At 35.9% G+C, this 24,785-nt stretch overlaps 2 protein-coding genes across 4 annotated transcripts in view; one reads left to right on the top strand and one right to left on the bottom strand.

The window, feature by feature from the left end:
• KMO (kynurenine 3-monooxygenase) overlaps nucleotides 1-10,234 on the top strand; it is a 76,876-nt gene extending 66,642 nt beyond the window's left edge. For 2 of the 3 annotated variants that reach the window (XM_082833651.1, XM_082833650.1), the window contains exons 12-16: nucleotides 3,297-3,354; nucleotides 5,557-5,639; nucleotides 6,864-6,965; nucleotides 7,056-7,115; nucleotides 8,620-10,234. In XM_082833651.1, coding sequence (XP_082689777.1) covers nucleotides 3,297-3,354; nucleotides 5,557-5,639; nucleotides 6,864-6,965; nucleotides 7,056-7,115; nucleotides 8,620-8,775 — 459 coding nt within the window. In that variant the 3' untranslated portion in view covers nucleotides 8,776-10,234. The remainder of the gene's footprint in view (nucleotides 1-3,296; nucleotides 3,355-5,556; nucleotides 5,640-6,863; nucleotides 6,966-7,055; nucleotides 7,116-8,619) is intronic. The other variant, XM_082833649.1, reaches the window with a different exon arrangement.
• A 539-nt stretch (nucleotides 10,235-10,773) lies between these two features.
• The window catches only part of OPN3 (opsin 3), a gene marked incomplete at both ends in the record, with an annotated part of 58,361 nt that continues 44,349 nt past the window's right edge, over nucleotides 10,774-24,785 (bottom strand). Inside the window, 5 exon segments of the mRNA XM_082858130.1 lie at nucleotides 10,774-10,803; nucleotides 10,807-10,980; nucleotides 10,984-11,034; nucleotides 11,996-12,058; nucleotides 12,062-12,250. Of these exon segments, the coding sequence (XP_082714256.1) occupies nucleotides 10,774-10,803; nucleotides 10,807-10,980; nucleotides 10,984-11,034; nucleotides 11,996-12,058; nucleotides 12,062-12,250 (507 nt within the window).

Genomic DNA, 24,785 nt, shown 5'->3' with positions numbered 1-24,785 from the left:
AACTGGGATTAATCCCTGCAGTACAAGTATGGTTCAATATCTGCAAATCAACCAGTGTGATAAATCACGTTATCAAAACAAAAGATAAAAATCACATGACCATCTCAATAGATGTAGAAAAGGCATTTGACAAAATTCAACATCCATTCTGATAAAAACTCTGAACAAAATTTGTACAGAGGCGCCATATCTCAACATAATAAAGGTCATTTATGACAAACCCACAGATAACATCATACTCAGCAGTGAAAAGCTGAAAGCTTTTTCTTTAAGATCAGGAACAAGATAAGGATGTCCACTCTCACCATTTCTATTTAATATAGTACTGGAGGTCCTAGTCATAGCAATCAGACAAGTAAAAGAGGTAAAAGCCATCCAAATTGGAAAGGAAGAAGTAAAACTGTCACTATTTGCTGATGACATATTATATATAGAAAACCCTAAAGTCTTCACCAAAAAAATATTAGAACTAATAAATGAATTCAGTAAAGTGGCAGGATACAAGATTAATATACAGAAACCTGTTGCTTTTCTATGCACTAATAATGAACTATTAGAAAGTGAAAGCAAGAAAACAATATTAGAATTGCACCAAAAATAATAAAACACATAGAAATGAATTTAACAAAGGAGGTGAAAGACTTATACTCTGAAAACTATAAGACATTGATAAAGATAATTAAAGATGATAAAAATAAATGGAAAGATATCCTGTATTCATAGATTGGAAGAATTAATATTGTTAAAATGTCCATACTACCCAAAGCAATCTACAAACTTAATGCAATTCTTATCAAAATATTCACGACAGTTTTCACAGAACTAGAAAAAAATCCTAAAATTTGTAAGGAACTACAAAAGACCCTCAATAGACAAAGCAATCTTGAGAAAAGAGAACAAAGCTGGAGGTATCATGGACCCTAAATTCAGACTATGCTACAAAGTTATAATCATCAAAACAGTATGGTAATGACACAAAAACAGACACATAGGTCAATGGAACAGCGAGCCCAGAAATAAACCCATGCAGATATGGTCAGTTAATCTACAGCAAAGGAGGCAAAAATATACAATGGGGAAAAGACAGTCTCTTCAATAAGTGGTGTTGGGAAAACTGGACAGCTACATGTAAAAGAATGAAATTAGAATATTTTCTCCTATTATACCCAAAAATACACTCAAAATGGATTAAAGATTTAAGTGTAGGATATGAAACCATAAAACTATTAGAAGCAAAGAAATGCTTTCACATAGGTCTTAGTAATACTTTTTTGGATCTGTCTCCTCAAGCAAAAGAAACAAAAGTAAAACAAACAAGTGAAACCTAATCAAACTTAAAAGTTTTGCACAGTGTAGGAAACCATCAACAAAAGGAAAAGGCAACCTACTGAATGGGAGATTTTCGCAAATGTAATGTCTGATAAGGGGTTAATATCAAAAATATATAAAAACTCATGGAACTCAATGTCAAGAAAACAAACAACCCAATTTAAAAAATGGGCAGAAGACCTGAATAGGCATTTTTCCAAAGAAGACATACAGATGGCCAACAGGCATATGAAAAGATGCTCAACATCACTAATCATCAAGGAAGTACAAATCAAAACCACCGTGAGATATCATCTCATAGTTGTCAGAATGGCTATCATCAAAAAGACAACAAAGAACAAGTGTTGTCAAGGATGTGGAGAAAAGAGAATTCTAGTAGTGTTGGTGGGAATATAAATTGGTTCAGCCACTAAGGAAAACAGTACAGAGGTTCCTCAAAAAATTAAAAATAGAACTACCATATGGTCCAGAAATTCCACTCATGGTATGTATCCAAAGAAAATTAAAATGCTAATTTGAAAAGATATATACACCCCATGTTCATATCAGCATTATTTACAATAGCCAAGATATGGAAGCAACCTAACTGTCCATTAACAATGGATGGATAAAGAAGTGCTATGTATATACAACAGAATATTACTCAACCATAAAAAAGAACAAAATTTTGCCATTTGCAACAACGTGGATGGACCTGGATGGTATTATGGTTAGTGAAATAAGTCAGACAAAGAAAGACAAATACTGTACGTTTTCACTTATATGTGGAATCTAAAAAATAAAGCAAATGAACGAATATAACAAAGCAGAAACAGACTCACAGATATAGAGAACAAACTAGTGGTTACCAGTGGGTAGAAGGGTAGGGGGAGGGGCAAGATAGAGGAAGGGGATTAAGAGGTACAAACTATGAGGCATAAAATAAATAAGATACAAGGATGTAATATACAGCACAGAATATATAGCCTATATTTTATAATACCTTTATATGGAGTATAATCTATAAAAATATCAAATCACTATGTTGTATACCTGAAATAAATATAATATTGTAAGTCAACTGTACTTAAATTTTTAAAAAAGTAAGGAAACATCAATTTTAGCATAGTGGATAATTAGAACTCCCTGGTTCAAAGTCTGGCTTCATGATTTATTAGAATATGTTCTCATGCAACTAACTTATCTCTACTTCCTTATCTGTAAAATTCGGATTTTAATATACCTATCTCATAGGAATTCTCCAGGAATAAATGAATTAATTAAATAAAGAATTTAAGAGTGTTATCTCATCCCTATATGGTATCTCTCATTTCTAAATTCCTATAGCATTAACAGCCTATATAATTGACAAATTTATTTGCTTCAGGTATGATATGTATAATTGATATAGAAATATTTTATTTCTTAACCTTTACATATTTTTATATTGTCTTAAAACCATAGTTTGAATTCCTAGGATGCAGGGATACATAGCTTTTTATTTTCTTCTCCCTACTTCATTTAGCATAGTACCTTACTAATTTTGTAGATTTGTTGATTGGAAATTTGCTTTAATCTTGTCTTATAGAAAGTAAGTTAATATGAAAGTTCTATCCTGTCATTAAATTGCTCTAAATGTGAATCTTAAAGCCCTGAATAGTTTAAATATTATTCTAATGCTCATGGTAGAACAATATAATTATTTTTGCTTCTTGAAGAAGCAATGGAATTGTCAAAATTACAAGTAATTTAAAATTTTGATCATATTCTAAATTATATATATATATATGAGTAAATCGGGCAAAGATAAAACCATCAAACATGCAGTCAATTGTCTTTTTAATCAGAATTCAATGCTAAGTGTGATTATTTGGCTGTTATGTGCTGGTTGAGAGTAAACATCCTGTGAATTATACTCACCAATGAAAAGTCTATTCAAAATTGCTAAGAAGTATTTATTATTTACAGTTTATTTTTTCTTGTTTTAGGGATTTGAAGACTGCTTGGTATTTGATGAATTAATGGATAAATTCAATAACGACCTTAGTAAGTAAAATTTCTCAACTGGACATGGACTAGCCTTGCTGATTAATTGTACACCTATTTATGATCCTGGAAGATTACAAACCATGATGTATATTTCCTGTTCAGGATTATAAATTTTTCTATTAACAGTCTATGCCACTGTTGTTGCCCATATCAGACAAGGAACACCCAGAGAGGAAAAAATAGTTTCTTTTAAGTTTTACATGGAGGTCTATGCATCGATCAATACAAAGATAAAAGTTCCGAGCACCAAAGTTTGGCAGAGATATACTCCTTTCCCTCCCTCTCAGCCTAGTTAACCTCCATGCCTATAATCCCTACAGCATGCCCTCAGAAACACTTTTAGAAGCTCCAGAATTTTCTTGCTTTTTGCCTTATCAAAGGTTGCATCTGATACTTCCATTTGCCTTTTGATTAAAATTAATTCCAGAAATATATTAATTTTACAAGTATTGAAGTTTTAAACTTTATGTATAATTCTGAAAGTAAGTTAAATTAAACGTACATAATTCTCACCTGTAAAAGAAATTGCAAATAATAGCCTGAGAACTGGATAACTTTTATTGCTTCTCAGCATTACATGTCCTCAAAGGTCACCTCTGAATTTAAACCTGTTTCAGGTAAGGGATAGACTTAGAGAACCAGCTTTGAATCTACACCCAGATTCCAGTCTTGACTTGCTGACTTATTAGCCCTTTGACCTTGAACAAGTCACTTTATCTTTTTAAAGTCTCAGATTTTTTTTCCCATCAATAAAATGGGGATAATACCACTTCAGAGAGTTGTGAAGTTTAAATCAAATGATTTGTGGAAAGCTTTTTTTAAAAAAAGCCTAACCCACAGATTACAAACTAGTGGCTGCCAGTGGGTAAAAGGGTAGGGGGACAGGCAAGATAGAGGAAGGGGATTAAGAGTTACAAACTATGAGGTATAAAATAAATAGGCTACAAGGATATATTGTACAACACAGGGAATATAGCCAATATTTTATAACAACTAAAAATGGAGTATAACCTTTAAAAATTGTGAATTACTATGTTGTACACCCATAACTCATATAATATTGTACATCAACTATACATCAAGAAAAAAAAAGAAAAAAAAAAGCCTGGAACAAAGTAAGTTCACAGTGAAAATTTTTTTTATAGTGTTATAGGGAGTCAGTGAACACTGTGCTGTCTGAATCTGAAGAGATTATAGATTCCAGGGTAAATTTCTTCTGGTTTTCTTCCTTTCTTTCCCAGTTATCTCACTCAGATGCTCAGGATCCAGAAGTATTTTGTTTCCTCCCTTCTTAGCTCTTGTGTGATTGGTTAGCATGTAATGACAATGGTGGAGACAGATGGAGGGCTCATATAACAGAACATACTGTCAATACTGGTTTTAGTTACAAGAGAATGAAGATAGAACAAAAATTATCACAATAATAACTAACGTCACTGAACATGTAATATGTGTTGGGTATCTTGCTGATTTTTATCACATTATCTCATGAAAAACATGGGGCATAGGTACTATTCTTGTCCCTATTTTACAACTGAGGGAATTTAAGCTTAGAGATGGTTAAGTAACTTGCCCAAAGTCAAGTAGCTAGAAGTGGTGAAGCTGGGACTTGCACCCATGTTCTCTGACTTTAGAAATGGCTTCCTCAGAACTAGAGCTGTTTGGCCCTGTGAAGTTATATTAGTTAGTTATTAATTTATCAAATATTTATTCAGTGTTTACCATATACCAGGTTAAGTTTTCAAACATGAATATAACATGAGTCCTGCCTCTGGGAGGTAACAGAATAACAGGGTATGTTTAAGCTAATGAGGTGGCTTAGGTAAAATGAAACAAATGTATATGGGGTAGCAAAGAAGAACAAAAAGGAGAGTAGCAAATTCTAAGGATTTGGGGTCATTTACAGTCATTTATATGAACTGCTTTCCATTTGTGAAATAAAAATAATGATTCACTAATCTAGTATATATTATAACAACTTTATCATAAGTTTTATTAAATCATAGGTAATGGGAAATGCCCCTGTGTTATTGCTCAGTATTCATAGATTGTTGGTCATACAGTCTTGTTGTCCAGAGTTTTAAAAGGTTAGTAGAGACCACTGATAGAGAATACACCATTTCATTTGAACTGTGTAGAGTCAAGCACATTGTTTACAGACTGTTTTGGAAAAGATATATTATTTAACTTGGTTTCTAGGTATGTGCCTTCCTGAATTCTCAAGATTAAGAATTCCAGATGACCATGCAATTTCAGACCTATCCATGTACAATTACATAGAGGCAAGTGAGAATGTTTGGTTCTATTCAATGAGATCATGCACTGACATTCTAATAAACATTCTTTGCTTTAATGTTTCTTTGATCCCCGTCTCATGCATGCTGCATAAGAATAGGTGCCAAGAGAAAACATACACACACACACACACACACACACACACACACAGAGCATTCCTTACACATAGTTGAACTTTGACTATAAAGACAGTGATAATGACCCACACACATCACCTCCATCTACATTTCAGGGACATTTAGGAGGTAACAAAAAAGACAAAATGTCTGGTTTCAATATCTGATAATTCATAGGCTCAAGGCTTAGACATTTAGTAGAGGTACTAATATGCTATTTTAATGAAAAATTATTTTTGATATGAGTTAACATATTTGGAAAATTTAAGAGACATTAAATAACCTTTCCATTCTTAACATTATAAGCTGCAAACTTAAATTAGCACTGAATATCCTTTGGGGTTTTTTGCACTGAAAGAAATATGTAATACCAAAGAAATTCATAGTCAGTAGGTTACTACTCAGAAGAAAAACACAATTCCATTTTAAGCCAGTCACATGAAAAGGTCACAGTAAATGGTTGTGGTTATAGTTTTTAAATAATCAAATGAAAAAATTTACAAGATAAAAATTTTAAAAAGAGTATAGTTGTTTTCCATCTCTCCTGAAGACAGAAAGAAACAAAATAGACTTCAACTCAAGCAGAATTGTTTCATATGTGGTGAAGGAAGTTCTATAAGATACTGGAAGTCTCACTGATGTATTTTGCCTTGTCTTTGAAAACAAGACAACTACAATGTAATGTTTATCCTGAATATGGAGTATATCAAGACAGGCCTAGTTTTAAACAGATCTCTTCTTGCCATAAATAATGTTCCAAACTGACCAGGAAGTAACAGAAATTAGTCAAGTCTTTGGGCTCACAGACTACTCACAGATCCATACAAACAGACTCTTACTGAAATAGAGTTGGCCCCCATGCAAAATAGAGTTCTCTAACAGGTTTTCCATAATTGCTCTACCTTTTCAAGTTATTGTTCTCTGACATTGACTGAAAAGGATTGGAAATGACTGAGAAGAATTGAAAATAAGAATTTATTTGACTACCTTCAGTCTGGCTTTGTGGTGAATGGGAATAAAGAGTGATAAAGTTGCAGAAAACAATTAAAGGTACTTTGTTCAAGGTATTCTTTGAGACTCCTTACATTATTGCAGATGCGAGCACACGTCAACTCAAGGTGGTTCCTCTTCCAAAAGAACATAGAGAGATTTCTTCATGCTATTATGCCATCTACCTTTATCCCTCTTTACACCATGGTAAGGTCTGGATTTAAGACTTTTCCTCATTTTAATCTTCTGTTTAGCCGTTAAAGAATACACAAGAATACTTTTTAAACTTTCTTACAGGTCACCTTTTCCAGAATAAGATACCATGAGGCAGTGCTGCGCTGGCATTGGCAAAAAAAGGTTGGAACAGATTACACTTATTTTTAATCTGATGTGTTGAATTTCACAGTGTTATGGTTATGTTTACCTCAGGCAAATATGGAAATAATGTGACAGACACTAGGTGTTTACCTTTCAAATTAAAAAATGTCCTGGATACACAGGTGGCAGAATGCCTAATGAACAAAATTACAAAAAGAGGCAATCCCTGAGGAGAAGAAATTCAAAAAAGAAATTGATGCTAATATTTCTAAACTTTCTACTTTATTTTATCAATGCGACCTTTTATTTAGCAATTGACTTTTGCTTCATGCAATACTCCTATGGGTTTAATTTACAAAACTGGACAGAAGCAAATCATTTATAAAACACAGTCTAATTCCACTGTAATGCTATTTCACAATAATTTTGGGCAGTTGACTCACAGATGCCATTAAATGGAGATTCAGATTCCTGATCTTCCACTGTGGAAACTTTACAACTTCACTCACTAAACAAATAGTATGTAAACATTGAGCTGGGCATGGTGATGAACATAAAGCAGCCCCTACTCTTTGCATAGCTCAGAGACTAGTGGGGGAAATGGACACCTGCAGTGAAGAGGCACTGTCCTGGTGGGGAATGGGCATGGGCATAGGGAGGGGGGCGTGGAGGTTGAAGAAACCTCTCACACGTTCAGAATGGGAATGGCAAGTATTTCAGTGGACCTGGAAGAAGCACATATGTGTGAAAATGGCTAGAGGTGGAGCTGGAACAGTAAGTAGGACCTGAAACATCTTGAATATTATTTTGAGGGAAACAGGAAGACAAAGGCAGCTCATAGTCTCAGGTGTGGATTTTAGAAAGATTTAGAGGCTAGATTGGGATGAATCAAGATTTATTCATACAGAGGTGAATAAAATAAGGTCCCTGCCTTCAAGGAACTAAAAGTCCAAAGGGGAAAGAGACAGTGACAGGCAGTTAGAATGCAGGACAATAAGTGCAGTGAAAGAGACCAGGATGATACGAGAGTGCACGCAACCCAGACTAGACTGAACCTCAGCTCGTGCGGTTGATAGACTGTAGGTGGTGAAGGTGCATGTTTAAGTCTTTGAATGTGTGTCTTCCAAGTCACAGAGGCCAATGAACCCATCACTCTTCTCAGGGACACTTTGTGCAGGGTCTGAGCAATGACTGAATCATTTGTGGCTTCTTTCAAGACAGAGTTAACAGTTATTTTTTTTTTCAACTGTGAATTTTTTTTATGGCTGGACAAAGGTTAACTGTTAAGAATTCTTTATACAGACACATAGATTCAGGAGTTTCTGGGAAGAGAGAGAGGAGGGAGAAAGGGAGGCAGGAAGTTCCAAATTCTTGACCTTGCCAGATATTTCAGGACTTCACCTAGTGGTCATGCAATTACGTCACTGTTTCAGTTTAAAGAACAAAGAGGAAATTGTATAAAACGTCATTTAAAAATGAAGTCTACTTGAAAGATTTTAATCACTGCACAAATAAAGTGAAATTTCTTGCTCTTTTTTTACAGGTGATAAACAAAGGACTCTTTTTCTTTGGAACACTGATAGCTGTCAGTGGTACTTACCTACTTATGCGTTCCAAGTCACTGAGACCCCTGGACTACTTGAGAAGACCATGGGACTGGGTCACTTACTTCCAGAATACAGGGCATGTCTCCCTGTAAACTCCCTGGAGTCACTAGAACAAATTCCCAATGTCATTAGAAAGTGATAAAAAGATACTGAAGTAGCAAATATTAGATTTCTCTGTAACCAAAACAGGATTAAAATCATGTTTCCATCATCATATTTAATTCACTAATAGAAGATATTTATCAGCTTATAAATTCAATGTAGAATTTCTCTGTGAGCTCACTGAAATTATTGAAAAAATAACCCACCACTTTAAGTAAAACTCAGCTTCCCCACAGCACTATACTTAGGTCAGATCATTCTAAATATAAAAGTGCAGTGACTAAGATCTCTTTCACGTCTCAAAAAGTAAGGCCCTAGAGACCTCAATGAAGTCACTGATCACCCTTTTCTTTAAAGGACATAATAGAAGTCATGATAGAATTGACTTAACATCTGGGACTAAAAGTTGCAATTTGCCTAATATATTAACTGCATTTTGCATTACCTGGATGGAACTTACCTAAGCACAGGGCTCAGATTTTCTTGCTAAAACTAGAAGTGTAAATGAGGGATTGGGGGGCTTTTGAGAGAGTTCAAAATGAATTGATTTTATTTCCCAGTCTTCAAAAGGCAATATTACCTTCTAAGGATTTTTTTAAAAGGCTATTAAAGCCACACTAAGTGAAGGATAGGAAGAGCTTTATTTATAAACTAAATATCTATATACATAAAAGAGTGGAAAGGAAACAAGGGGAGACAATTTTCATAGAAATATGAAGCCATATTTTATTCCATTTCAGAAGCAATTTACTAACATTCTTGAACTATATGCTACAAAACTAGCAACAAACTTGATGTTTAAATGTTCATTTAGTGAAACTTTTTTCTTGCTTCTTCCTTCTTCAATAGGCCAACTGAATCATTTAGAAGTCTTTCAAATGTGATTAATTATGAAGATGCAACACTAGTAGAACAGTCATGTAAGAAATAAAAATTAGGAAATAAAATGATTCACTTTCTTGCCTATATTGTCAAGGAAATTCTTGAGTCCTAATAATCCATGTTTAGACTAAATAATGACTCATGGAAAAATGGTCTCTTCACTAACACTGACCATTATTTATCCAGTGTATTGACTGAAGATCAATAAAGATTTTTATTTAATATTCACATTTTGTGAATACAGTTTTACACTTATTTTCATCCCTCTTCAAATGTAGGTTTGTTTGGTTTTTGCTGGAACTCCTTTTCTAAATCTCTCAATAGAATTATTGGCAAAATTGTGGGAAATTACTAGAAGGAGGGGCTAAGCCTGCCATGTTCATATTTGAAATGAAATAGATGGAGATACCTATCTGCCATTAACATCAGCTTCACCATGTACATCATCTGCTAATATATGATTACCAATAAACCTTGACCACCTTGACATTCTATTTTCTTTCCTGTGTTTCTTTTTAATGGTATCTTCTAGAGCTTGCTCAGTAGCACATTGGTCTGAAGCTCCTCTTTATCATATTATACATAGAGCAATAGTCTTTTGTTTCACATAAAGTTAAGGAATTGATTTTCTTTTTCATCCTAAGAATTGTCTCTTTGATAAATTTGATTGAGCAAACATTTGACATGACACTGAATAGGACCCAACACTACAGAAAATTAAAGATTTTCTAGCTATTTCACACAAGTGTATGAGACAAAGTTATTTTAAGAGCTAAGTATTTTTGAGAAATGTGTTATGTGCCTTGGGAAATACAGTCTTTTAAAAATATATATTTGAAGTGAAAACTTCCAATGTGTTAGAAGTTGATGGTGCCTGATGCCCACCTTGTGCAAGTCGTTTTTCATTATACAAAGCACCCGTTGAATTAAAAGAATTTGTCTTGCTCAGTTACTCCTTGAGGCCAGAGAGCAATTCAGATTTCCTGTTGGACCACAAAAGTTCTGTTGATATTACATAGAATGGGGATTCCAAAACAGTTCTTTTAATGGTAGTTTAAATGTGGTATCTGATTTAAAGCCCCATCTTTCATTACCATTATTCTTTCCTATAAAGGACAAACTTGGATTACATCGACCTATGACCCACTGGTTCTCTCACCGTCAACTGATAGTGATTCATCATTAGTGATGACAAAAATGATGGAAGAAGAGTTAAAAGTCAGTCTTTTCTTTGGTCTGTCCCTATCTTTCTGTGGCATCACAATGAGTTGGATTTGCATTTCACTCCCAACTGCTGGTAGATCTTTAGCTGGTCACTGGCATCTCTGCAGTCGGAAACATAGGAGCTGCAAAAGGGCTCTTCGAAACTGGGCAGGGAGAAAATAAAGTTGAATATTAAGTAAAGGTTTGGATTGACATTCAAGAAAATTAGGTAAATTTAATTTGGGTTGTTCTTTTTTATTTGTTAGCTGACGTGGAGTTAGGTGGTAATGCTCAGATCTACTTAAGCCTGGAGTTTAATGTCTTTTATTTATTATAATTCTTATTAACTTTACCACATAGGTCTCTTTCAATACCTTATAATAGCCATAGATTCAAGTTGCATGAATCTTCCAAGCAGGCAGCTAGATGTGTTTCCTTAAGGGATTTTGAACATTAATTCATTCCATAAATATTCAATGAGCCCCTATGAGGTGAGGCAATTTGTGCTACAATCTGGGGATATTATGGGCAGCAGAGACAGACAAGGTCCTTCCTGGTAGAGTTTACAGCTTAGTGTACTCACTAATATTCCTTTAATTAGGTTAAGATTTTTTTTTTTTGGATCAAGATTACAAATCAGTTGGTGAAAATATACAACAGCAAACCAGGTTCAAATCCAGACACCAACACGTCCTGAAGCAAACAACTTCTTTTACTTCTCTGAACCTATCTCATAATCCATAAATAAGATACTATTAGTGCCTATTTCATGGAGTTTTGTAAAAATAATTGATACAATCTGCATAGTGCAGTAAGAATTTTAAATAAATTATTAACTTTGATTGTAGTTATCATTACTAAACATAAAATGTTTTCTGATGTATTAAATACTGATTTTAATACAATTTTACTTAACAAGTGCAAACCTCCATTGGTAGGTCTTAGAATTGTTATTATTTTCTCTGGGAATATTCTACATTTCTTCTTAAACCCTCTACTTTCCTATAAAATGCTTGATTTAGGTTTTTATCCTTGAAGCTGCTATGAATAATCTCTGTAAAAGTATTATATTTTCCAACAACCCCACCAACATGGTGAAAATGATCAGTTAATTACAAAGCTTACCTTTCTGATCATGAAGATATAGATAACTGGATTACACACAGTGCTTGATATAGCAAAGAGATATCAAACAGTAGATATTATTGTAGGAGTGAACAGGTGTCCATAACCATTAAACACCAAGAAACAAATCACAATATAAGGCATCCAAAAGATCAGAAAGGCAAATATCATGAAAAAGCACATTTTGGCCAGTTTCTTTTCATATCTTAAAATCTTGAACATTTGAATTGTCTGAAGATCTTCAACAAAACGGAGCTGCAGAAAGAAGAAGGAAAATTAAGGGGTGAAAATGAAAAAATCATTTTTGTTTGTTGTTTTCATAACAAATATGCAGGCACCATTCTTGGCCCCAACTTAATGGAAAGAGAACTGAATAGGACCTTGGGAGGCTGGCATCTGATCCAGGACCTGCAGCTGGGCCCAGCCCTTAAACTCTCTGGGCCTCAGTCTCCTCACCTTAATATAATATATTGAACTAAATAGCCTCTTAGATCCTTCAACGGTTTTTAATGTTTTCTAATTGGCTTAAAGAAGAAGAAAATGAACTCTTTTGCCTAGATCTTCAAGTCGCTAAAAGACAGCCTGAAAGAGCCATGATAGGGACTTCCCTGGTGGTCCAGTGGTTAAGAATCCACCTTCTAATGCAGGGGACGTGAGTTCCAGCCCTGATTGGGGAACTCAGATCCTTCATGCCACTGGGCAACTAAGCCCTCACACTGCAACTGCTGAGTCTGTGTGCTGTAGAGCTCAAGCACCACAACTAGAGAGAGGCTGCATACCACAATGAAATATTCTGCATGCTGCAATGAAGATCCCGTGTGCCACAACTAAGACCCAACAAGGCCAAATAAATAAATATATAAAAAGAGTCATGATAAATTGGAAAAAAATTCTCCATAATCCTAGAATCTCTTTTATCCAGAGCATAATCCTCAAATTCTCAAACCAGGCAGCAAATGTGATGTCAGTAGTTCTACATGTTAAAGCCTACAGCTGGTCTTGATGAAAACTTAATTCCTAAATAAATTCTTCCTGGAAACTACTGTGACTTCCACTTTACAGCTAATGACTATAAAGTGGAGTTTTGATGAGCAATTTGCTTGGGTTTGTTTCATCAGTGGCTCAGCTGCAGAGGATAGAGCTCAGTAAAGCCCAGATAGCCCACTTCTCTAAACTTTTTACTCCTAGTTTTACTCCTAGTTTGTCCCCACTAACAGTATTTAGGCATAATGGCCTATAGTCTGAAAGTTCTTTGACTTTCTCAGATAAAAAAACTCTTTAGAAGTATAACAGGGAATAAGAAATCTGACTTCATATTAGACCTGTTTCTTTTACTTTAACCTTTGTATTCTACTGCTTTTGCTACAAGTTAATCACTAAAGGGATGCTGCCAATAGCTGAAAATATACATAATGGTCCATATCCAGAACCCTGCTCCCATGCCTGAATGTTAAACCAAAATACCTTTGTTCTGCTCACAACATCCTGATGCAGCCCACTTGTCAAATGGCTGCAGGAAAGAAGAAATTAACACATCCTTTCCCAGAGTCTGGCTGAAATCAGGAAATAATTGCAACAACTTATGGCCTTTTAACTTTACCTCCTCACCTCCCCCCTCTTTATTCTATAAAATAAACTAGCATCCAGACCCCAGAAACAAGATGGTTCTCTAAGACATTAGTCTGCCATCTTCTCAGACTCCTGGCTTTCCAGATAAAGCCATTAATTCCTTGCCCCAAAGCCTTGTCTCCCAATTTATTGGCCTGTCATGTGGCTGGCAGAACAATCTTGGACTTGGTAACAGAAGTTCCTCCTATTATTGTGATAAACGTGTTATTAAGAAGGGGAGAATATTCCTGTACATCAAAAGTATATTCATTCCCACGTGCCGTGGATCGGCTGGGCTCATTAGCCATGGCCGCTGAGCCTGCGCGTCTGGAGCCTGTGCTCCGCAACGGGAGAGGCCGCAACAGTGAGAGGCCCGTGTACCGCAAAAAAAAAAAAAAAAAAAAAAAGTGTATTTGTAAATAAAATGGATATTTCTGACATCTTAAGAAGCTAATTTTGCTACAAAAATACAAATGCTTTATATATTGATATAAGAAAAGGTATCTGGCATACCACTGATACTTAATATATAATTTTAACCTGGGAAATTTATTGCATTTCGACAAACTGTAAGTGTTCCTGTTATTTCTAGCATTATCATAAAAGTTAAGGAAACATTTTCCAAAGAAATCTGTTAAAACATGTGCTTATAGTATTTAAAAATATATTTGAATTGATATATCTAAATCATTGATGTCATCTAAACTTTATTTAAGAAACTATATTCTTATTAAATTATGTATTCCTATTGACAGAGAATAGAAGAAAACATAGATAATTAAAATGGTTGATTTGTTTTCTAGAGTAGAGGAAATGTGTGTATGGTAGTGAGTATTAAATTTCTGGTACTATTATTATCTGTGTGTGTATTCTATTTTAAAAGAAACTATTTTATTTAAAGTGATAGGATATTATTCTATTTTCAAAACAGGATTTTGGTGGGGGGAGGATTTTTCCCTAGAGATTTTAAGAAGGTTGTGGAGTTCTAGTAAAAACTTTAGATGTGGAATTAAAAGATCTGGGTTCATATTCCAGATTCACCACTTTTGCTCCCTGTGTGATGTTGAGCAATTCAATGACCTTCTCTAAGAATAATGATTAAAGGAGGTTAAAATGTGTAACTTATTAAACAGAAGTTGAGTCCCAGTTCCACACATACGACTTTGTGGGATTGTTTTTGAGATTATGTATTTATATTTGAATTATATTTGAAACAACCATACTTATTCATATGCATATGTACTTTTATGATAATATAGGATATTAGGAATCACGATTTATGACTCCTTGGAGTTTCAATTAACTAGTAATACACCACTTGTCAATGATCTGTGCCCCAAGTCCCCACTATCTAGGGCCCAACAATTTTATCTGTACCACTTTCTGGGCAATGTCAGTCCCCATAATTTCTCACCACTTATCAAAGCAGAGAACTCATTTATCATTCTGGAATTACATGCATACTGGAGAAATTAATTGAAGAAAATGTTGGTTTATGCTTCCCCAGTTCCTCTGGTATAAGGAAAAGATCTGACTAAAGTTTCAGATTTTTTGGGTTTGTATATGTGACGTTTCCATGATTATTTTTCATTTATCTCTTTTTGGCTTCTTTGTTTCATCATTCTCAATTCCTTTACTCTGCTTATTTTCCAAATAAAGAGCTCTACTTTATGTCTTGCCCCCTTTATCCAATCATTTGAGGATATTTTTCAAAATTGTTATGGATAAAGCAAAAGTATTGATACATACACAAATTTGTCCTAAAGGAGGAACGACTTAAGACAAATCCCCCAGAATTACCTCTAATGGTGTTCTTTGCCTATATAAATGGCAACGCCTAGTGCTTGGTGATTCAGACACCTGTAGGTTTTTCAAAGACTTTACTGTGAGTCCTTCTCAAGGGAGTAGCTATGTCTCTATTGCTATTACAAATAACCTCTCTGGATAAGGAAATAGAAGCAATTCCTTGCACGAAGCTCTGTGTTGAGTTTATAGCACAGTCAGTAGTCAAATCTCTTTGTACTTTCACCACTCCCCTTTCCTAAACCCTCTGTAAATTTTTTCCAAAAATAGTCACTGGTCCCTATTGCATGTAGGTACTGTTCCAGCTATAGGTGAAAAAATAAATAAGAGTGGGTCTCTTCTCTTGAGGAATTCACTATTTGGTGAGGGTGACAGGCACATAAATATAACATTTCCATAGGTGATAACATGCCATGAGGGAGGTGATTGGAGAGGGCTATGGGAATACGCAGTAGGGGTAACAAATTCAGAGGTAGATAAGAGCAAACAGATCCTGATCTCAGCCTTCCGAGGTGAGGAGGAGTTTAGACAAGGAGGAGAGACAGAATGTTCCAGGGTTAAGGCAAAGAGGTAAAAGAACATGTCAATTTCTGGGGACAAGAAATACTGTAGTTGACTGAAGCTTGAGGTGGCAAGAGGGAGGGAATGTAAAAAAATGAGACTGGACAGGCAGATGAGAGATGGCCACACAGGACCTCATAGTCAGCTCAGGGGCCTTACTTTTAATCATGAAGGCAATGGAACCCTTAAAGGATTTTAGGCTGGGTAGTGACATAAGAAAATTTTCATTTGAGGACAATTAATCTGGTGGCAGTATGAAGAGAATGGATTAGAGGAAGGCAAGAATAAAGAAAGGAAAACTAAGACCCTTTTGAATTGAGTCTGGCAGGCAAAAAAATTGAGAGGACAAAATAGATATATGGAAATATATTTGAGGTTCGATAGATAAAAATTGATAATTGTTTGGGTGTGAGGGAGACATGGATGAAGAATAGTCAAAGATTACCCCTTAGTTTCTGGCTTAGGTAGATAGGAGTGATGACCATTCACTAAGAAAGGGAATGGAGGAGTAGAGACTTGGGGGGAAAGATGACCAATTCATCTTCACACATGTTGAATTTGACAAGTCTGTGGACTATCCACATGGAGGTATTCAATAGGCAATTGACTATGAGGATCTGATAGAGGTCATAAGAACAACCTGGATCAGAAGTAGAATTTCAAAGTCACCATGCTATTATTAGAAGTAAAATACTGCCAATATATGAGATTGCCCATGTCTATTGCGTAGTATTGAGACAGGCTGGGACCTGGGACCCGGGACCCTTTGCTGCAGTGCTTGCACCTGGACACACGTCTCCTCAAGCAACAAAATACAAAGAAACTATAAGGGACTAAAATTAACTGCATGCATGTGCAGTTGGGGCAAATTATGGACAATGAGATACAAAGAGACCAAAAACCCAACTGCTACTTCTGAAGAGCCGGGAGCAAAAGCAGGGTGTCAAGAGCAAAAGCATGCCCCCTGCACACAACACCACCAAAGGGGTGGGCAAACCACCTAAGCCACCCCTTTAGCCCATCTCTGGGCCCACTCCTACCCTCACCCCATATAAAGAACCAGCTGACCCCACCTCAGGAAGCGAACAAGGGAACTTGTTACTTGTTTTTCTCCTCCCTGCTGTAGCAGGGACCCCAATAAAGCCTTGCCTGAATTTCTTATCTGTCCTCTCATCAATTTCTATTGATTAAGGAAGGCCAAGAACCCCGGTCAGTGACAGAATGAGATGAGAGCTAAGCATAGAATGCTGGGGAGGCCCAAGGAAAAGACGCCTTTGAAGGAGACATGAGACGATGGGGCCCAGAGAGTCAGCAACAAAGATAAAAGAGAATGGGGTCCTAGAAACACTGAGAGCAGAAACTCACAATTAAGTAGGAGCTGTCAACAATGCCACAAGTCTCAATGCCACAGATGCCAGAAAAAAAAGAGATTGAAATGTGTCCATTGGCTCTAACATTTGGGAGACCATCAATGACCTTAATAAGGCTGTTTCTGTGAGAGTGTGGTAGAAGAAGGAATCACCAATTTGCAATGGGTTGAGGAATAAATATGTGAATTTACTAAACTACAGACTCTGAGGCAGTGGCTATATCTTATTCACTGTGTATCCTTAGAGATTAGTAATTGCCTTTGCTTGGACTTCCATAACAAAATACTGAGTGGCTTAAACAATAGAAATTTATTTCTCACAGACTTGGAGACTGGGACGTCTAAGATCAAGGTACCAGTAAGGTAGGTTTCATTGTGAGGCCTCTTTTCTTGGCTTGTAGATAGCCAAATTCTCTCTATGTTCTCCTATCAGTGGAGAGAGAGAGTGAGAGCTCTGCTCTCTCTTTCTTTTCTTATAAGGGTACTAATCCCATCATGAGGGCCCTACCCTCATGATCCCATTCTCATATATCCCTAATTACCTACCAAAGGCCCCATCTCCTATACCATCACATTGAATGCTGGGGAGACAACAAATATTCAGCCCATAACAGTAAATAATTGGTACATTTTAGATGCTCAATAAATATTGGTCAAATGAATGCTTATTGAGTGACGATGTAGCACCAAAATCCACCAATGGTTCTTTGAGTTAGCAGTGATATGGAGAGAAATAAACTGATAACTAGAGGGAGTTGAGAGTATATTTTGCTTTTGAATTAAATTATCATGGTTGTATGCTACAGATAAAGAGCCAGTACTGAGGGAGAGATTGAATATATGAGTAAAAGAGAAAATTATTACTTGAGAGAGGTCTCTGAGGCAGAGATTGGGGTGAGGAAGAAAACAAGAATCTAGGATCAGTTTGGTCCTGAGAGACCTCTTCCATTCCCTTGCAACTGAAGAGAGGGATATAAGAATGAGTGGGGGCATTTGGCACCACTGGGACTCCTGTGATCCAAGCAGTCATACCACCTCTGTGCCTGGTCCTCACAGGGATAGACCCAAGGGCTCCAAGGCAGCCTCAGGACCAGACTCCTGTTGGTGGACCACACACAGAGGTGGGGATAAAACCAAAGCTGGATGGGGTGACTAAGGAAGAAGATCAAAAATCTTTCCATCAGCTGTGCAAGCTGCAAATTAAATACCCGTGATCATCTAGGTAGACCCTGCATCTATGGAATATCTGAGTAGACAGTGAGTGTTCCCACAAGTGAAAACGGTCTAGCTCTCGCAGCTGTGGACTTTTGGGGTAAGCACATGCAAGAATTGGACCAGATCAGAGCCTGAGTAGTCCCCACATGGCCCACAGCACATCCAGAGACCAGCCCAGAGGCACAGGAGAGCCTCTTCGGGAGGTGGAGGTGGGTTGTGGCTCATGGCATGTGCAAGGACACAGCGGAGACCCCAGGGAAACATAATTATTACTATTAATTTTATTATGTTTCAATTTGTTCTGTTGTTGGTTCCAGCTTTTTTTTTTTTTTGGTTTTTCTTTGTTTGTTTATTTGGTGGTGGAGTTTTTGTTGTTTTTCTTTTTTTAATTTAGTCTCTTGGGATCTCCATGTTTCATAACATATTTTTAAAATTTTCCTTATACATCCTATTTTTACTTTGCTTTTCTGTGGTTCTGTGTTCTTTTCCCTTATTTTTTCTTTTTTCTTCAGTATATATATGTATATATATATTTTAAATATTTCCATTTCTTCTTTGCTTTTCTGTTGTCCTGTGATTTTTCCCTTTTTATTTCATTTTATTATTTTTTTAAAAATAATTTTTATTGGTTTGTTCTGTTTCCTTGCTTCATTCTTCAGATGGCACACTGCTTTGGTTTTGTTTTTAGGTTATGTGTTTCTGTTAGCTTTAATCCTAATTGTTTGATTTCATTTTTGAGCTCTTCTATTTGTCTCGTTGTTCTCTTGCTTTCTGTTTTATTTGGCTCTGTGTTTGTTTCTTTTACATGTGTGCGTTTCCTTGTCTCTGTTTTTGTTTATTTGATTTTGTTTTTACCATTTCTCGGGGGTTTTGTTTGTCTTTTTTTTTTCTTTAATTTTGCATTTTATTTTATTTTTTTTATATTTCTGTTTCTACGCCTTTCTGTTGTTCTGTCTTCTTTCCCCTTTTTCTTTTCTTTTTATTTTTTAATCATTTTTGTTGGTTTGTTTTGTTTCTTTGCTTCATTCTTCACTTGGCACTCTGCTTTGCTTTTGTGTTTTGGTTTTGTGTTTTTGTCAGCTTTCTTCTTAATTGCTCCATTTTGTGCTTGGGTTCTTTTGTTTGTCTGCTTGTTCTCTTGCTTTTTGTTTTGTTTGGTTCTGTTTTTGTTTCTTTTGTGTGTGTGCGTGTTTCCTTGTTTCTGTTTCTGTTTGTTTTATTTTACTTTTCACCATTTGTCTGGGGTTTTGTTAGTCTTTTAAATTACGTTTATTGTCAGGACAAGTGACTTGTGGGGTCTTGGTCCCTTGACCAGATGTTGGGCCTGAGGCTCTAGGGTGGGAGCACCGAGTCCAGGATGCTGGACCACTAGAGAATTCCCTGTCCCAGGGAAGATTAATTACCAAGAGCTCTCACAGAGACCTCTATCTGAATCCAAGACTCAGCTCCAACCAACTGCCAGCAGCTTCCAGCAATGGACGTCTCACACCAAACAACAAACAAGACAGGAACACAAGGCCACCCATCATCACACAGACTACCTAAAGTCATACTAAGCTCATAGACACACCAAAAACACATCATCTGACATGGCCCTGCTCATCAGAGGAAAAAGACTCAACTCCACCCATCATAACATAGGCACCAATCCCTCCCATCAGGAAGCCTACACAAGACAATGGACCAACCCACTACCGAGGGCAGAGAACTGAAGCAAGAGGAACTACTTACAACCCTGCAGTCTGGGGAAAGGAGACCTTAAATACTGTAAATTAAACAAAATGAGAAGACAGAGAAATTTCTTACAGGTAAAGGAGCACGATAAAAACCCACAAGACCAAATGAATGAAGAGGAAATAGGCAAACTACCTGAAAAAGAATTCAGAGTGATGATAGTAAAGATGATCCAAAATCTCAGAAATAGAATAAATACAAGAAACGTTTAAAAAGGAACTAGAAGAACTAAAGAGCAAACAAACAGTAATGAACAACACAATAACTATAATTTAAAATACTCTAGAACGAATAAATGGCAGAATAACTGAGGCAGAAGAACAGATAAGTGAGATGGAAGATAAAATGGTGGAAATAACTGCCACAGAGCAGAATAAAGAAAAAAGAATGAAAAGAATGGAGGACAGTCTCAGAGACCTCTAGGACAGCATTAAGTGTGCCAACATTATAGGTGTCCCAGAAGAAGAAGAAAAAAGGAAAGGGTCTGAGAAAATATTCGAAGAGATTAGAGTTGAAAACTTCCCCAACATGGGAAAGGAAATAGTTAATCAAGTCCAGGAAGCACAGAGAGTCCCATACAGGATAAATCCAAGGAGAAACATGCTGAGACACATATTAATCAAACTAACAAAAATTAAACACAAGAAAAAATATTAAAAGCAGCAAGGGAAAAGCAACAAATAACATAGAAAGGTATCCCCATAAGGTTAACAGCTGATCTTTCAGAAGAAATTCAACAGGCCAGAAGGGAGTGGCAAGATATATTTAAAGTGGTGAAAGGGAAAAACCTACAACCAAGATTACTTTACCCAGCAAGAATCTCATTCAGATTACTCAGCCATAGAAAGGAATGAAATTGGGTCATTTGTAGAGACGTGGATGGATCTAGAGATTGTAATACAGAGTGATGTAAGTCAGAAAGAGAAAAACAAATATTGTATATTAATGCATATATGTGGAACCTAGAAAATGTTACAGATGAACCAGTGTGCAGGGCAGAAATAGACACAGATGTAGAGAACAAATGTATGGACACCAAGTGGGGAAAGTGGTGGGGGTGGGGGGGTGGTAGGATGAACTGGGAGATAGGGATTTACATATATACACTAATATGTATAAAATAGATTATAAATAAGAACCTGATGTATAATAAGTAAATAAAATAAAATTCAAAATAAAATGGATCTCAGATTCTACAGAGAAATCAAAAGCTTTAAGGAAAAGCAAAAGTTCAGAGAATTCAGCACCACCAAACCAGCTGTACAACAAATGCTAAAGGAACTTCTCTAGGCAGGAAACACAAGAGAACGAAAAGACTTACAAAAACAAACCCCAAACAATTAAGAAAATGGTAATCAGAACATACATATCAATAATTACCTTAAATGTAAATGGATTAAATGCCCCAACCAAAAGACACAGACTGGCTGAATGGATACAAAAACAGGACTTGTATATAGGCTGTCTACAAGAAACCCACTTCAGACCTAGGGACACATACAGTCTGAAAGTGAGGGATGGAAAAAGACATTCCATGCAAATGCAAATCAAAAGAAAGCTGAAGGGCTTCCCTGGTGGTGCAGTGGTTGAGAGTCTGCCTGCTGATGCAGGGGACATGGGTTTGTGCCCTGGCCTGGGAAGATCCCACATGCTGTGGAGTGGCTGGGCCCATGAGCCATGGCCGCTGGGCCTGCATGTCCGGAGCCTGTGTTTTGCAACGGGAGAGGCCACAATAGTGAGAGGCCCACATACAGCCAAAAAAAAAAAAAAAAAAAGAAAGCTGAAGTATCAAGACTTGTATCAGACAAAATAGACTTTAAAATAAAGATTATTACAAGAGACAAGGAAAGACACTATATAATGATCAAAGGATCAATCAATGAAGAAGATATAACAATTGTAAATATCTATGCATCCAACATAGGAGCACCTCAATACATAAGGCAAATGCTAACAGCCATAAAAGGGAAAATCAACAGTAACACAATAATACTGGGCAGCTTTAACATCCCACCTACACCAATGGACATATCATCCAAACACAAAATAAATAAGGAAACACAAGCTTTAAATGACATGGTAGACCAGATGGACTTAATTGGTTTTTATAGGACATTCCATCTAAAAATAACAGAATACAATCTCTACTCAAATGCACATGGAACATTCTCCAGGAGACATCATATCTTGGGTCAAAAATGAAGCCTCAGTAAATTTAAGAAAATTGAAATCATATCAAGCATCTTTTCCAACCGCAGTACTGTGAGACTAGATATCTATTACAGGAAAAAAAAAACCTGTAAAAAATACAAGCACATGGAGGTTAAACAATATGCTACTAAATAACCAAGAGATGACTGAGGAAATCAAAATATACCTAGAAACAAATGACAATGAAAACATGATGACCCAAACCCTATAGGATGCAGCAAAAGCAGTTCTAAGAGGGAAGTTTATAGCAATACAATGCTACCTCAAGAAACAAGAAAAATCTCAAACAAAAAACCTTACCTTACACCTAAAGGAATTAGAGAAAGAAGAACAAAACAAAACAAAACAAAACAAAAAACCAAAATTAGCAAAAGGAAAGAAATCATAAAGATCAGATCAAAATTAAATGAAAAAGAAATGAAGGAAACAATAGTAAATCTGGTTCTTTGAGAAGATAAACAAAATTGATAAACCATTAGCCAGACTCAACACGAAAAAAAGGGAGAAGACTCAAATCAACAGAATTAGAAGTGAAAAAGGAAAAGTAATGACTGACACCACAGAAATACAAAGGATCATGAGAGACTACTACAAGTAACTATATGCCAAAAAAATGGACAACCTGGAAGAAATGGATAAATTCTTAGAAATGTACAACCTCCCAAGACTGAACCAGGAAGAAATAGAAAATATGTGTATAACAATCACAAGTACTGAAATTGAAACTGTAATTAAAAATTTTCCATCAAACAAAAGCCCAGGACCAGATGGCTTCACAGGTGAATTCTATCAAGTATTTAGAGAACAGCTAACACCTATCCTTCTCAAACTCTTCCAAAATATAGCAGAGAGAGGAACACTCCCAAATTCATTTTATGAGGCCACCTTCACTCTGATACCAAAACCAGACAAAGATGTCACAAAGAAAGAAAATTACAGGCTAATAACACTGATGAACATAGTTGCAAAAATCCTCAATAAAATACTAGCAAACAAAATCCAACAGCACATTAAAGGGATCATGCACCATGATCAAATGGGGTTTATCCCAGGAATGCAAGCATTCTTCAATATATGCAAAGCAATCAATGTGATACACTATATTAACAAACTGAAGGATAAAAAACTTATGATAATCTCAATAGATGCAGAAAAAGGTTTTGACAAAATTCACCACTGATTTATGATAAAAACTTTCCAGAAAGTGGGCATAGAGGGAACCTACCTCAATATAATAAAAGCCATATATGACAAACCCACAGCCAACATCAGTCTCAGTGGTGAAAAACTGAAAGGTTTTCCTCTAAGGTCAGGAATAAGACAAGGGTGCCCACTCTCACCACTGTTACTCAACAGAGTTTTCAAATTTTTAGCCATGGCAATCAGAGAAGAAAAAGAAATAAGAGGAATACAAATTGGAAAAGAAGTAAAACTGTCACTGTTTGCAGATGACATGATACTATACATAGAGAATCCTAAAGATGCCACCAGAAAACTGCTAGAGCTAATCAATGAATTTGGTAAAGTTGCAGCATACAAAATTAATGCACACACATCTCTTTCATTCCTATACACTAATAATGAAAGACCAGAAAGACAAATTAAACACTCCCATTTACCACTGCAACAAAAAGAATAAAATACCTAGGAATAAACCTACCTAAGGAGGTAAAAGACCTGTACTCAGAAAACTATAAGAAACAGATGAAAGAAACCAAAGATGACACAGATGGAGAGATATACCATATTCTTGGATTGGAAGAATCAATATTGTGCAAATAACTAAACTACCCAAAGCAATCTACAGATTCAATGCAATCTCTATCAAATTACCAATGGCATTTTTTACAGAACTAGAACAAAAATCTTAAAATTTGCATGGAGACACAAAAGACCCCAAATAGCCAAAGCAATATTGAGGGGAAAAAAAAAATGGAGCTGGAGGAATCAGAGTCCCTGACTTCAGACTATATGACAAAGCTACAGCAATCAAGACAATATGGTACTGGCACAAAAACAGAAATATATAGATCAATGGAACAGGATAGAAAGCCCAGCGATAAATCTATGCATGTATGGTCACCTTATCTTTGACAAAGGAGGCAAGAATATACAATGGAGAAAAGACAGGCTGTTCAACACGTGGGGCTGGGAAAACTGGACAGCTACGTGTAAAAGAATGAAATTAGAACACTTCTTAATACCATACAAAAATAAACTCAAAGTGGATTAAAGACCTAAATGTAAGACCAGACACTATAAAACTCTTAGAGGAAAACATAGGCACAA

The sequence above is a fragment of the Leucopleurus acutus genome (genome assembly GCF_964270905.1).
Source record: "Leucopleurus acutus genome assembly, chromosome: 2".
In the NCBI taxonomy this organism is placed as follows: Eukaryota; Metazoa; Chordata; class Mammalia; order Artiodactyla; family Delphinidae; genus Leucopleurus; species Leucopleurus acutus.
This window is presented reverse-complemented; position numbering and strand designations above follow the sequence as displayed.